The 15435-nt window shown below is 43.6% G+C and overlaps 1 protein-coding gene across 1 annotated transcript; it reads right to left on the minus strand.

Moving 5' to 3' along the window:
- Window positions 1–11082: 11082 nt before the first annotated feature.
- LOC119419883 (ATP-sensitive inward rectifier potassium channel 1-like) lies at window positions 11083–13686 on the minus strand. Its single transcript, XM_037687248.1, has 2 exons — window positions 13655–13686; window positions 11083–12238 (listed from the first exon to the last, which is right to left on the minus strand). Exons 1-2 carry the CDS (start codon window positions 13669–13671, stop codon window positions 11083–11085), a joined length of 1173 nt encoding a protein of 390 aa, XP_037543176.1. The 5' UTR covers window positions 13672–13686.
- Between the last annotated feature and the right edge of the window lie 1749 nt (window positions 13687–15435).

The raw sequence follows: 15435 nt of genomic DNA on the forward strand, positions 1-15435 counted from the left end.
GTAGTTTCAATGGTTTGGGTGTCTATGGTCCAGGTGTAGTTTCTATGGTCCGGGTGTCTATGGTCTGGGTGTAGTTTGTTTGGGAGGAAAAGCAAAAAGTTGGAGACAACAGTAATTACAAACTTGGAGAGTAGAGCACGTCAAGACGGCAGTAGAGTGAGGAGATGTGGTCGGTTTGTTCCTCTGCAGTTTAAGCCTATAGCAGCAGAACTACGGGAATCGGTCAGGAAACCTGAGCCAACCTTAACTATAGGATTTAGCAAAAAGAAAAATCTTAAGCCGAGCCTTAAACGTAGACAAAGTGTCAGTCTCGCAGACAGAAAGCCAGAAGGTTCCTGGGAACTGAAAGCTCTGCCTCCCATTTTAGAAACTCCATAGGAACCACAAGTAAACCAGCAGTCCAAGAGCAAAGTGCTCTGTTGGAAAGATTAGGAACAAATGGATCAATAATTTAAGTTAAATCCATCTGTCCACCATAATTACACAGTTTGACCCAGAATTCTTCTGCCCACATTGTCTCCAGTGGTTTTGGCCCAGTGAGATATTAACCATCTACAGCTCATATTTCATCCCCAGTTTGGTTTCTTTCAGCTCTGGCCCCGTGTGCGTTTACTTCAGATTGTACCACGACTGTCCTCCATTACCGGAACATCTTGAGGACTTTATCTTGTGATGCAACTGGGCACTGGCTCCAAACGTTCTGCCTCCACTCAGGGTCTTTGGTGGAACCGAGGCTGTTTTTGGGCCCGGGGGTGCAGCGGACGATGAGCTCTGACACACAAGGACCTCACGTCCACCCGTCTTCTAACATAAACATCACAGCAACACCAAATCGCTCCAGACATTCCATCGCCGCTGTGGGATTCTTCCTAAATGAAGCTGTCGGAGTCCTTGTTTCTTTGGACGTGTCAGAAAATCGTGAAGTTCTTGTTTCTACAACTGAGATGCGTTTGTTCTAAAGTCTGTTTTTTTTTTTTTAAAGAGCTCATCCCAGCAGCCTTCCTTCCTTCAGGGGAGACTGAAGATAAGCAGCCAAGCAGATAAAGGAGCTTTAGAGCTGAAAGACGTGACGCACGGCAGCAGGATGTGAAGGCTCTGAGGCTGCGGGCCTCGCTGACGGCTCCGCAGCGACTCGGCTCAGAATGTCCACGAAGCTCGTGCACGTCGCTGCGTTAGCTCATGTCCCTACGGTTACAGTTGATGTTCGATGTCAGCATTTGTCTGAGTCTGACCTGATTACACAAGGAGCAAAAAAAAAACGTGCATGTTTTGACAGATCTTTATCAACATTTAGAAAAGGTTTAGCATTCCTTTCATGCCAGAGCGTTAAGATCATCAGCCCTCGTTAATCTTTTGGTCAAAGCTTGGAAATAACTATGATCTCGTGTGATGTCACGCTCTAAGCTAAAATCACATCCATTTTTAGATCAATATCTGTAAAACTAACTGAGTTGTAGCTATTTTGGTGTTATGTAATGTTAATTAGCTGTGGTGGCCATATTGAACCCGCTTAACTCCAAAAGTTAAAGGGTTTTAGTCGTACTTCCTGTGATTATTTCCTGAAAGTTTCATTATAATATATCCAGTTCATGAGATATTCTGCTAACAGACAAACTGAAGTGACTCCCAAGTAGTTAATAGTAAAAGTTCTCACTTTTTGCTGTGGAATATACGTTGTGGATCACTCTCATCTACCATCCTATTAAATTTCAGCAAAATATCTGTAAAATTGACGAGCTGTAGCCATTGTTGTGTTTTATAAAGTTGGCTGACTGTGGTGTCCATCTTGGATTGGGTTGATGTTGAAAGTAAATTGGTTGTAGAAGTACACCCAATGATTACTCCCTGAAAGTTTAATTAAAATCCATTCAGTGGTTAATGAGATATTTTGCTAACAGACAGACATTGGTAAAAGCATGACTCGTTCAGCGGCTGTGAGGCTCATATTGAAGCAGTTTAAAGATTTGAATCCCAAAAACGAGGTTTTAAAGATAAATATTTAATCTGCCACAGCAAATAATCCAGGCGCCGTTTTAAAAATCTGCTCACGTTAAAACCTTCGATTTAGTAAATGTACCGTTGAACAATAATTTGTCTACAGATGTGATTTCTGCTGCAGAGCACGTGGCAGGATCTCCCCAACCCTAAATATTTAAATTTTATTCCACAAAACAGATTAAAAAAATCTTCCAAACTCTTTAACCGAAAAGGACGGAGCGAGAAAACGTAAAAGAAGAAGAAAAGTGTCCAAACGGATCGTTTTTATCTGTGTTCGTGTGTGAACATACATGCTTCTCTGTTAGCAAAATATCTCTTGAACCTCTGGGCAGATGTTGACGAATTGCTTGATGGACACCACAGCTAATCTTAGCAACACAAAAACGGCTCTGACTCTTTTACAGACACTGACAGAAACGTGGGTGGTAGTAGCCGAGAGTCGTTAACATCGTTTGAGCATTTTGAGCGTTGTCGAGTTCTGACCAACAGCAGCTGAAATTCTGGGGCAGCAGGCAACAAGCACTGCTCCAGTTAATGCTAGGTCGTTAATTTTATTCCTGCTTTGGCCTCTTTTTATTCCCGTCGCTCTTAACGTTGATGAGAAAAGAGTCGCAGCTAAAGAGAACAGAGTGCAGCCGTTAACCGATGAAGAGCCGAACGTTTCAGTCAGAAAGTTAGAGACAAAACGGAGCAAAAACGGGACGACGTCTTCAGTAGATTCAGGTTCTTTATGACGTTTAATTATTATAATTTTTTATTTAAGATGGAGAATAAAACGGACTCTGGAGGCTTTGTGTTGAGGTTTACAGAGCAGGGCCGGTTCTAGGCATGGTTACATGAGGGGGCACTGCCTTCGGTTCCTTTAAATAAATAAAAAAAGGCGACCCACACACCAACTCTGACAGATCATCAGAAGAGCAGATGTTTAAATTAAATAATCAATCACTGCTGTGTTCGCATGATCACTTATTAATAATCGCAAAATAAACCTCAAGCCTGAAAACATTATCCTATATCGGACTGAATATTCTGTTTCGTTGTGTAGGAAGATGTTTGCGTGTTTTTGGGTGTTGAGTCCTACATTAGTGGCGTCGTCAGTCAGTTGCTATGGCAACGAGTCTGCGTAGCATAGCCGGCACAGAGAGCGAGAAAAAAAAGAATACGAGCGGTTCTGAGTTGTTCTTCAACGGTTTTTCTGCGCTATTTTTCCCTTTGCTGTGGCGCACTGCACTAAATTAATAATAGCTACATCTCCAGGTTTCATTTTCGTAACGTAAGTGTTGTACCGCGGCAGCGCAACTTTGGATGGCAAGTACAAGAATTGTCTTGTTGCCTTGTTCAGCGTGGTGCGCATGCGCCAAATTTCCAGATGTAAAAATACCGTACAATTGTCTGTAGGCTCATTTGCATACTGATCACTGATTGGTCGTTTACTAGAAGGAGCGGGGGAGGGGTTTGGTCTCTGCGCTGACTGCAGGCAGACCGGAGAAGATCACAGCCTGCCAGGTGGAACACCGGCGCGGTGCAGCAGACCCCAGTAAGACGTTCAGTTATTTTAGGCAGGGTTGATTTGAGGGGGCAAGGCATTTGTTTGAGGGGGCATTGCCCCCTCTTGTCCCAATGTATAGCCGGCCATGTTACAGAGGTAAGAAATGTTCAGTAGGTGTGGGGATAAAATCATTCGTCTCTGTTACTGGTTCTGGTCTCTGGTCCTGATGGTTTCTGAGAAGCTTCAAGAAAACATTGACTAAGGCCGTACGGTGCTGAACGTCTACAGTGCGAGTCCTGTCAGCTGCTCATCGTCTGAACGTGGTTTCTGTGTTGGATCTGAGCGATGAGCTCGTTTTCAGAGCGGTGAAGTAAAAAAAAAATGCTGCGTTTTTGTCCAAACCTGGGCTGAAAACTCCGTCGTCACATCTGGATCTGACAGAGCCCGTGGAGGAGCAGCAGCTGCTTCACTCACTTCAGGGAGTTTGTCTCTGCTTCTCTTTAAAGCTGCAGCTCGTCTGTATTTTTAACTGCGTTGCTGTTGGGGGGTGGGGGGGTGGGGGGGGGTGTCACTCGTCATGCCAGTCCGGACTGAAATAATTAGGTTGATGGATCGAGCGACGATAGTCTGCGCACACTGTCATCGACTCCGGGAGATTAAAACATCTGGACTGGGGCTTTTGGTTCAAACCGTCTTCACTTCTTTATATTCTTATATAAACTTTTGATTGGTTGATTTTTAAAAACAAGAACTAGGTGCACACGTTTGAATCCATCATGGATTTCCTCCAATCCACTCTTATCTATCCATACACCCCATTTTTGAGGACAAGTGGACTTCTCTTGTTTCTTGAAGACCTTTCACATCGGGTCCAAATGGCTTCTTCAGTTCTGGAAGTGTCTTCAGGAAACACAGGAAGTCCACTTGTCTTATTTTAACTCTTCGGGCTCTCGTGTCCTGGATGACCAAGAGTCTAGTCCACAGATTTTTGTTCATGCTGAGGTCGGGGCTTTTTTTCATTTTTGAAGGTTGTTCCAGAAGCTTTGCATCAGACCGTTTTATCCAGTCAGAACCCGGTTCTGACGCCTGTTTGGGATCATTGTCCTGTAGGAACAACCAGTTTGTTTCAAGCTGTTTGAGGTGAAGTTGAAGAATCTTGTGGCAGACCTGCTTCATTATTCTGTCTTTTTCAGCACCACAGCATGATGCTACCACCACCATGCTTGGCAGCTGGTCGTGTTCTAAGGTTTGAAGGCCTCACCTTGACTCGCCAAACTTCTCAGCTGCAGCTTTCAGGGGAGCTTGATGATGCAGGAGCTTCTTTCTTGGTCCTCTCAGTCCATGACGATGTAAAAGTGGGTCTACTGGTGGACAGGGACACTGGTGGACAGGGACACTGGGGTTCCAGCAGGTTCCGGTTAATGACAAGAGTTGAGACTCGGTGGTTCCTGAATGTCTGAACCAAGTTCCTTTCATTCAACCTTTATTTATACAGGTCAGTCTCATTGTGCCACCAAGACTCATTTACAAGAGAGACCTGTTTTAAACAAAGAACACAGATGAGGTGCAGACAACAATAGACAATCATAAAAAAGCATTTAAATAAAAATTAAATAAAAGAAATGATATAAAAACAAAAGAAAAACAGCTACATTATGACAAAATAAAATACTAAAAACAGGAACATGCCTGTGTTGCTTTTTGCCATGAACTTAACAGATGTTTGAAACCACTTACAGAGGTCAAGGTCGAGAGCTTCAGATCTTTTTGCAAGATTTTCCAGGAAACAAGAGCGGAGTAGGAGAAGGCCCTGTTGCCAAGTTCAGTCCTCACTGAGGGAACACTGCAGGTAATAATGTCCTGAGAGCGCACGCTGTAGCTGCACTCACGCAGAGACGTGTAGGAGGAGATGTAAGAAGGCAGCAGACCAAGAAGTGATTTAAAGATGAAAATGTACCAGTGAGAGAGTCTGTGTGAAGTTAATGATGTCCAGTTAACCAGTGAGCAGTGGTGGGTACAGTAGTTGCAGCCAGTTATGAATCTTAGTGCACCATGATAGACAGCATCCAACATCTGCAGGGTGCTTGTAGGAGCGTTCATGTAAATAATGTCATCGTAGTCAGTGGAGGGAAGGAATGTTGCAGTTATAAGGTGTTTAGCATTCAGAGTTAGACAGGATCTATTTCTAAAATATAAACCTAGTTTTACTTTCAGTTTATTTACCAAGTTTTCAACATGAGGCTTAAAACAGAGAGATGAATCAACCAAAATACCCAAGTATTTATAAGATTCGACAAACTCAATAGAAACACCAGTCGAAGATGAAACCTTGTGGTACACCATAGAACCATTATGTTGAACACATTGCCTCCGATCTGAAAGATAATTAGAGAACCGACCAATAGTGTGATCTGCTAAACCATTTTCTGAGAGTTTATGACATCTGAATGGGAATAAAATAACTTTTTTAATTTTATGCTGGTGAAGAGAGATTACCAGCTGTGGTCAGTCATATTCGTTAAAGAATAGGCTTTGGTCTGGTCAAGTTTAAAAAGACGTAGAACTTTCAGGAACACTTTACTAAAAGTGACTATAAAAACATATTTGAGTCCGGATGTATAATATAATAGAGAAAATCTAGATTAAATCCAAACTTGTGCATCAAATTGTTTTTAAAAATCCCTGATGCTGAATGTTGTGATCGTTTTACTCTGGAACCAAAATGTTTCCAGTGAAAATCATTAAAAGCTCAAAATCATGGCCAGGAGGAATGGATGGAAACTTCTGAACTCAACATTGGGTTGCTTTGTTCATTTTAAATCTTGAAATAATCTGAACTCTCTTCACTTTCAGTCTCGTTAGGTTTATAAAAATTGAGTTTTATATCTCCAGTGTGCAGCTGGTGAGGCTCCTGCAGTATTTAACATGCTTTAAACATGCAAGTCATGTCCGTGTGGATTGCTTCACAGCTCTGTAAACATTTCCAGTCTTCTCCACCTGACATCATTTCATGTCAACACGAACTTTAGCTCTGAGGTGAGAAACTGAAACAGCTAAATTTATCCTCCAGCAGAGTCTGAGGCTGGTTGGAGCGAGTCGGGCTGTGAACGCTAGGTGAAATGAAAGGAAGCTTCCAGCTGCTGCACTAATTCATTAACTGTTAATTAAACTCTGTGACTCTAAATGCTCAGTTCTGCTGGGTGAACGGGGGCTGCTGGGAAAGTTCAGCTGCATGCTGAGTTTTGACTGTTGAAGACATTTTGTGTCAACGTTACAACATTCAAGTGACCTTAACACATGTACCTGTGGAACGCCTGCCATTTGCTTCCCGTCCGGGTCCAGGAAATGTAAATAAAACACATTTTCAGCCAGGAGTGTATTTGTTCTTCATTAAGTGTGTGAATGTTGACTCGAAGCAGTTAAAAATGTTACATAAGGAGTGAAATGGCTCAGTTATAAATACGGGAGTTGGTGAAACGTCTCATGAGTAGCAACAGCTCAAACGTTTGCTTCTACAGATTATGTCCACGGAGGGGCTGAGAGGTGGGCGAGTTCACGTCTGGCTGTGAGAAGGTTTACCTGCCCGACAGAAGAGGAGGTCTTACTGATGTGTTTTATCACAATCCATTAAAACTGCTACAAAAAAATTACAACCATGAAACAAGAAGAAATTACTGGAAAAGACATTTAATATTAAATACAGGCTCGCCACCGTTTGTTGCATATTTCTACTCAAGTCGAAAACGAAGTTCTGCAAATACCCTGATGCATGCTCAATAATCCAGGTAACAAAGTTAAGTCGGGTCCTCTGGACAGATTCTTCAAGTTCTGTAAGTTTATCAAGAGTTTGATCAGTTTGATGTTTCCTCATCAAAGTTTACTGAGATTAAAATGTCCTTACTTCAAAGTAATAAGTTCTAAACCAGCGGTAGACACTCGATCCGTCCCAAACTAAAGGGCCACGTCTAATAAAATGTTAACATGGGCCGGATCTGACCTGCCAACCTTCAGTTTGACACATGTGACAGGTACTGGAGGTTAAAAGCTAACTACATTAATATTTTTTCATGCTGCTCTTTTTTGATGTTTACGATGTTATGGGTTTTGTTTTTCCTCACACAAACCCAGGCCTTCCTCGGTGTAATCCTTTAAAGCTACAAAACTCAGATTCTGTCTGTAAATGAATCGTTGAAGTGGTTAACAGTTAGCTTTGCCTCAGTAGGGATGGTCACGATCACATGACTGATTTAAAACGGGGATGGAGGCAGAAAGATAAAGACAACAATCAACCTTTATTTATACAGGTAAATCCCATTGAGCCTCGAGGACTCATTTACAATTGAGCCTCGAACAGGGCGGGGTGTGAAGCTTCACTTACCGCTCTCGCACCTCGAGGCCAAGATTTCTAGCTTAATTGGACGATTCAAAATCAGCCGACGGCGAGCGATTCTTTAGTGTAGGGGTGTCCAAATGTAAAACTTGGTCCAAGCCATGAGCTAGTTTCAGAAACATTAACTCGAGTCAGAAACTCAACATCTTTCCCTGGTTGCACGTTCGTCAGCAGCAGTTTGATCTGCGTTTTGTTCTTTCCACGTCAAAAATCAAAGATTATTGAGAACTCACAACGAGACTGCACAAAATGAAGTATTTATTTGTTGTCTAAGCAAAATGAGAAGCAACAAATAATTTACATTTAAATTATCACCTTGGGGGGCAGTTGAGGTGGTTCAGGCATCTGACAATGCTTCCTGGGTGCCTCTCTAGAGAGGTGCTTCGAGCATGCCGGACTGGGAGGAGACGCCGGGGAAGACCACCTTGGAGTCCTCCCAGAATTGGAACAGGTGGCTGTGGAAAGACATGTCTGGGCCTCCCTGCTCAAGCTGCTGCCCCCGAGACCAGACTTCAGAACAAGTGGAAGATAATGATGGATGGATCTTGTGGGGCAGATGTTAACGAGGGCCAGATTTGGCCCGCGGGCCTTAAGTTTGACACACGTGCATCGTGTCATCCACTGTTGCCGTGTGCTTCCTGTGCAGCAGCAGACTGAGCATGCTCGAAAACGAGCTCCTCTGTTTACCAACATGGCGGCCCCTACAGGCATGGTAGCAGTAACTAAGGAGGAGCGTGGGGTGTCTGTGGTTTCCCTGGCTCTCTCTCTGCCCACACGTCTCTGTCACATGAATCATAAAGTAACTAATCAGTTTTCCATGAGATTAACAAACGCCTCCTATTCCTTAAATTTATCTCTTTTCTTTCAGCTGCTTCAAACTCACGGGGCCAATCCCTCTCAACACTTCTGTTCATTGTCATGCAGATGAGGCCCAGTTAACTTGCCGCTGCTAATCCAGATGGGACCAAAGCCCCTTTCAGGAGTCGGTCTGACGAGCAGGTTGGAGATGAACAGGTCGTCTCCATTCCATCACCTGCTGAAACACTCTGCCTTTACCAGGTTCATCAGGTCTGTAAACAGATGTCATCAGGTCTGTAAACAGATGTTTTAAATGTATCAAACATACGGAGCAGACCTCAGGCAGAACTGGGGTGAATAAATTGGGATGAATCGTTTTGACTGTCTCAGCACACTGAACCAGAGCAGTGGACTGATGCTCTCTGGTGGTCAAACCAGTCGCCACAGCTCCCACTCCTCTTTTTAATAATTTTATTCAAAAACGAAATGATTTATAAAAAAAAACAAAGAGACAGAAATAAAATATCCCCATAAAAAGTTGTTATTACACTATTTTCAATCTAAACTTGTCAAATCTACAAAGAGAAAGATCCTGATGTAAGCTCAGTCATCCAGGTCAAAGAGTTAAAACGGGTCATCTGGACAGATTTTTCTTGGTAGAAACATTTCGTCTTTCATCTGAAAGACTTCATCAGTCTAAGGCCTGCCACCAACTGTGTCGTATAAATAGCTCCTTTTTAACGTGGTTCTCTACTAAGAGAAGTTTGAGTCTCTCATTAGGAGTAAGTGCCGAATAACACCAAAGAACACTCGACGCAGAAATAAAAACAGCAGTTTGAGGTTTTTATATCAGATACAGGCAATTAACAAGTGATATCACATTTCATATTCTGCAATATATTATTTCTATAAGTATCAACGACATGGGGGACATGTAGCAACTTTCATTTTACTTCTAAAATTTGGTGTCCTTGTTGATCTTACCATTATTTCAAAGTATATAATTTAAAAATTAGGACTTTTTTTTTGTTAATTATAATGGACATGTTTTTATTTCTCCAGTTTTGACACTTTTACCATTTCTTTAAAGAAATTGTTTCTTCTTGCCGCCTTATGGGCCAGGCTCTAAGAGTCCTGTTAGTGCTCGAGTATGTGATGAGAATAAATCTCAGGTACTACCACACCAAACTTTGGCTCAGTATCTGTAAAACTGACAGATTTGAAGCCATTTTTGTGTTTGCTAATGTAGCTCAGCTGTGGCCGCCACTGATTACTTCCTGAGTCTCATTAAAATTCATGATCATTTTTACAGGCAGTCTAAGAGTTAATGTGAAAGTTTTAAACAAAGATCTCAAGAGTACGTGTTGGGAACCACTCTCAGCTACTACCACACCAAAGTTTAGCTCAATATGCTTAAAACTAACTAATTTATAGCCGTTTTTATTTTCGCTAAATCACACCCACCACATTTAATGGCACCGGGCAAAAAACTGTCTCACATCTACAAAGTGTTTTTAAAACCATTTTTTTAAGAAAATGGAAACGTTAACTAAATTAACTAGTTTTACCTTCTTCGTCTTTCATCTTTTCCCTCTTCAGAGGTTGTCAAAGCAAGTCCTCCTCTATCTCACACTGTCCTCACTCCACCTCCATGTCCTCTCTAACTGCATCCATATATCTCCTCTGTCTTTTTCCTGCTTTTCTAACATCCTTCTACCAATATACCCACTGTCCCTCCTCTGGACATGTCCAAACCACTGTCCCTCCTCTGGACATGTCCAAACCACTGTCCCTCCTCTGGACATGTCCAAACCATCTCAGTCTGACCTCTCTAATTTCATCTCCCCATTGTTCGTCATCTTGCTATGGATGATTTTCCAAGAGGACCGTACTTATGTATCGGCAGTACTCTTGTGATATTTCTGATTGGGCGCAAAATTGTGTCAAGAAAGAGTGAGAATGAGTCAAAGAAATGTAAAACAAATGTTTATTTCAACTTTGAATTTCCCTGAGACGTGACAGTAGAACACAGTATCGTCTACAAAACGTAGACTGGTCGTGATGTAATTATTGTATTTACACAGTCAACATGAAGGAAACATCTCAGAGTTAGTGTTTCAGGAAGAATGAGTCAACTCTGAAGGTCTGTCCTCCTACGTTTCCTCTTCGTGCTCATTTTGTCATTGTAATAGGATCAGACCGTAATCATCTCAAGAAGAACCCACTGTGCTTTCCACTATTTTACCGTTTTTTATGTTCAGCGTCAGACTTCCAAATGTCTTCCAAATTTTACTAACACTGAACCCCAACTTCACTGGATTCAAAATGGCATTTTTTTTGCATGTTTTCTAACGTCCTAACTTTTTCCCAGCCCCCATACCCAAATCCTGGTTCTTCTCCAACCGCCTCACATTTTAGTGTCGTCAAGGGGGTCGTGAATGTCGACCTCTTGGAAGGCCAAGTTTTCGATGCCCATTTTCTGCTGGTTGCTGTGGTTCTCCTTGCTGTAGTTGTTGTGGTTTCTCTGGTCTGCGTCTGTCTCGAAGCAGTGGACGCAGTGAGGCGCGGAGACACGGACGCTTCGGGAAAAGTTTGAGAAATCCACGCGGTACTTCCCCATCTTGGTGCGGGAAATGATGGGCAGGAAGCTGTAACCCCACTGAATCTCCTGTGGGATGAAGGAGGTCCTTACCTGGCAGGAGGAGCTGGTGGACTCAGCCGTCCCGTCTAAAAAGACCACCAGCTCAAAGTCCTGTTGGGGGAGCGTATCGGCCGACAGCTCGTAGAACGGACTGGATCTGTTAATGACGTGGTAGAGGGTCAGGGGGCAAATAAAGAACAGGTTATCCTTGCCAGCATCAACCATAAAGTCAACGTCCACCTGATCCAGGATGATAGTTTCTCCATCAGGTGTGATGGTGGTCCTCAGCAGTTTGCCATAGATCTGGCTCCCGATTAATAAAGTTTTTCGGAGGTTGGCCACTCTGATCAGAAGACACAGGCTTCCTTTCTTCAGGCAGATCACAGCAGTGTTGCTAAAGGTCACAGTCTTTGCCCTTTTTTTGGGTAAGGAGATCTTGGCCAAGATGACGCCGCACATAAAACAGTTGATGAAGACTCCAACCAGAGACTGGATGACGATCAGAGCCACTGTGCCAGCACAGTGCCCGGTCAGCGCCCGTCCACCATATCCAATGGTTGTTTGGGTCTCTAACGAGTACAGGAACGCTGCCGTGAGGCCGTTAATGTTGTCTATACATCGGACATGTCCATCTGTGCGGTTCTGTCCGCTCAGATCCCCGTTGCTCTTTGCAATCCAGTACCAGAGCAGGCTGAATATGAACCAGCTGCCAGTAAACGTAGCCACAAACAGGAGGAGAACGAAGCGCCAGCGGATCTCCACAAAGGTGGTCCAGAAGTCCACCACGTATGCAAAGTGGTTGCTGTATTCAATGTTGCCAAACTCGATGTTGCAGTGGCCGTCTTTGGTGACCAGACGGGTTTTTCGACTTCGATGTCCAGTTGGCTGCATGCGACCCGGGAGCAGCTGAAACATCCTGGAGCTGCAGGAGTGGACGCAGGATTAGAGACAGACGGTTTACAAACGACAAACTATCCCAGTACAACGGTAACTAAATAGTTTGCATATTTCATAAACCTACATTTTCTTTATTTACACTGAAACACTGCAAGGCAGCCCGGTGGCACAGTTGGTAGAGCTGATGCCTCTCAGCGAGCAGGTCGCCCCAGTTCAAATATCCTGGACCGGAGCCTTTCTGGGTGGAGTTTGCATGTTCGGTATGTGCATGCGTGGGTTTTCTCCGGGTACTCCAGTTACCTCCCACAGACCAAAAACATGCATGTTAGTCTGATTGGTAACTCTAAAATGTCCCTAGGTTTGTCTCTGTGTCCCTGTGATGGACTGGAGACCTGTCCAGGGTGTCCCCTACCTCTCGCAGTGATGGCTGAACATGGGCACCAGTGACCCCCGCGACCCGAAAAGGAAGACGCGGGTAAAGATGATGGACGGATGAAACATGACAGACATTAAATTCAGGCAAAGTGGAAAACTGTTCTGTGTTCAGACAAATTCAAATAAGAATTTCTTTTAAGGGACCATCCAGTATGTTGTCAGCACACACTTCAAAAGCCTGTTTCTCTGATGGTATGGGGGTGCATTAGTGCCTCCTGCATGGGCAGCTTACACATCTGGAAAGGCTTCATCAACGCAGAAAACTATCCAGGTTTTACAACATCTGCTCCAATCCAGCAAAAAAGAAAACTCAAGACTATGGATCAGCTAGAATCCTCAGACCGGATCGGGACAACACCTCCAGCAGCTGGTCTCAGGTCCTGAACCTTTACAGACTGGTGTTAAAAGAAGAGGTGGGAAACACTCAGCTGGAACTGCTACCACAAAAATTAAAACTTTTATTTTCTTTAATATGTTTACTGTGATTTATTGTGAGTAAAATTAGTTTGAGATTTGCAAATTGTTGCGTTCAGTTTTATTTACGTTTCACACAACATTGTGACGCCAGGACTGTGGTTGTAAACCAGAGTGGGAAATTTCCGTTATCAGACATCAAAAGAAAGTTTTCCCATCTACAAACGGGGTTTTACAAAGTAAAAAACTTTGTAACGACAGGAGAAGGGCATTAAAGCAGGAGATGGAGCGCTCGGTGAGGCGAAGCGTTGAGCTGCTTTTTGAGCCACGACTGAGAAGAAAGAACTTTTGTTTGAACAAAACCGTCAAATCGTTCTTACTAAACATCCTGAAGTCTGAATATAACTTTAGAGAAATCATTAATACAACTGTATTGCTTTTACAAACTGTTATAAAGTTACTTTTTATTTCTTTGCATTTCTGAAACATACACAAATTGTCAATTCAACCTTTATAGACGTTACGTTTATGCTCTAAAACTGGTGGACAAGCAAATACAAAACTTTACTCAAAGGTTTTGGTTTGGACTCACCTGCTCAGTGAGACCATGGACCTGCAGTTCTCACTGGATCTGTGTCGGACCTTCAGACTCCTTTTCTTTTAGCGGGTGGCCATGGAGGCGTTGGAAAGATTTTAATCCACAGTGAAATTTCCTAATCCCAGCCACATGCCACCGCGTACGCTGGCTTCATGCAGCTGCGGAGCTCCGGGGGGCGTCGGTCCTCTCTATTCAGAACCAGCAGCTCTTCTCTCCTGCGGGTCTTGGTACTGTAAAGTTCTGAGGACTTGGGGGGTGGTATTGTGGCAGTGGGGTCTGAATGCCTTCAGTGGTTTTGTTGCGGCAGTAGGTGCGTCAGTTGAGGCCGGTGCCACATGCTGCTTTTGTTTTCAGTCCTGAGAACATTTGGGATTTACAGGAGGCCACACAAAGGATCCCCCCCACCCCCGGGTGTGCTTCCCTGCCTGGTTCCCCCTTCCCCCAACGTGAACCTGCAAGGTTGCCTCACATTTACATCAAAATGAAGAGCTGAGTGTCCTTGTCGCGCTCAGTTGGCTGTTTTGGAGCACATTTCCATGAAATGAGCTGAAGTGATGAGAGGCCCTGCAGCGGTGGGCCCAGAGGCCTTCGGCTGCGTGGAAACCAAAAGAAACAAAAAGATGGTCGAAGGTGCAGGAGATCCAGAGAGGGCCGCCGCTGTAGCGGATCCGTCACGTTCAGTTCTGGTTTCAAACGACCCGTCAGAGCAGAACGGACTTCAGTCTTCCGAAGAAACTTTGATTTGTTTTCGGACAAAAAGACAAAAGCTTTTGTTTAAAGCTGCCACCAACGCCGAGCGGGTTTCAGCGGGTCAGATTTGGATTCTTCACGTTTGGAGAAATCCCAAATTGGATTTAAATTGATTTTTTTTTTTTTTTTTTACAGTAAAAACCATAAAATCCTCACGGTTGATGAAACAAAGTGGGGCTTATAATAAATCTCACCTTATCAAACAGGATTAGAAGATTACAAGGTGACGTAATCAAACAACACAAATGTTGTTGGTCCACCAGAACTATTGATGTTTGGGCTGATGTTCGACGTAATGTTTTATGTTATGAGTGCTTAGTGTATATTTAGTTGATGTTTTTCTTAGTTCATATCTTAGATGTTATTACTGTTTTTCTTTTACATTTTATTGTTGGATGTAACTGGGACCCTGTGAACATAATTTCGCTCCACCACATGAACCACATGAAAGACCATAAAGAAACTCTGACTACTGACCGTGGCACAAAGTCCAGTCTGGGGTCTGCTGGACAGTTCAGAGACGGGCACAGATGGCCCAACGAGACCCTCTCTGGACCCCGCGCCTCGTCTTAGTGCCACACGTCCTTGTAGTGTTTCCTTTGTGCCATTTTTCAGTTCACCTGACTTGTTCTGGTGGACTTGTGCAGAACTCTGGTCGGTCCGTCTCAGCCAGGCCGCCGCTCGCTCTGGACCTGCTGACGTAGAAAACACAAACTAAACTTAAAAAAGGGAATTGAAAGTGAATTAGTGATCACGATCTTGTATGATTCGTTAGGAGTACATGTTGGGAATGACGCCCAGCTACCACCAAACCAACGTTTAGCCCATTATGTCGAACTGACAGCTGTTTTTTACAGATGTTTTCTGAGGTCAGTGCGTGCACGGACTGAAGCCCGTCTGTAACGTTTCCTGACGTTTTCAACATCTCAGGAGATGATGTCATGTTTTGAGTGTGGGCGTTTCTCACTTTTTTTAAAGGTTAACACACACACACACACACAACCTGATTCATACCTGGGAAATGA

This window comes from Nematolebias whitei, chromosome 14 (assembly GCF_014905685.2).
Source record: "Nematolebias whitei isolate Nwh7 chromosome 14, NemWhi1, whole genome shotgun sequence".
In the NCBI taxonomy this organism is placed as follows: domain Eukaryota; kingdom Metazoa; phylum Chordata; class Actinopteri; order Cyprinodontiformes; family Rivulidae; genus Nematolebias; species Nematolebias whitei.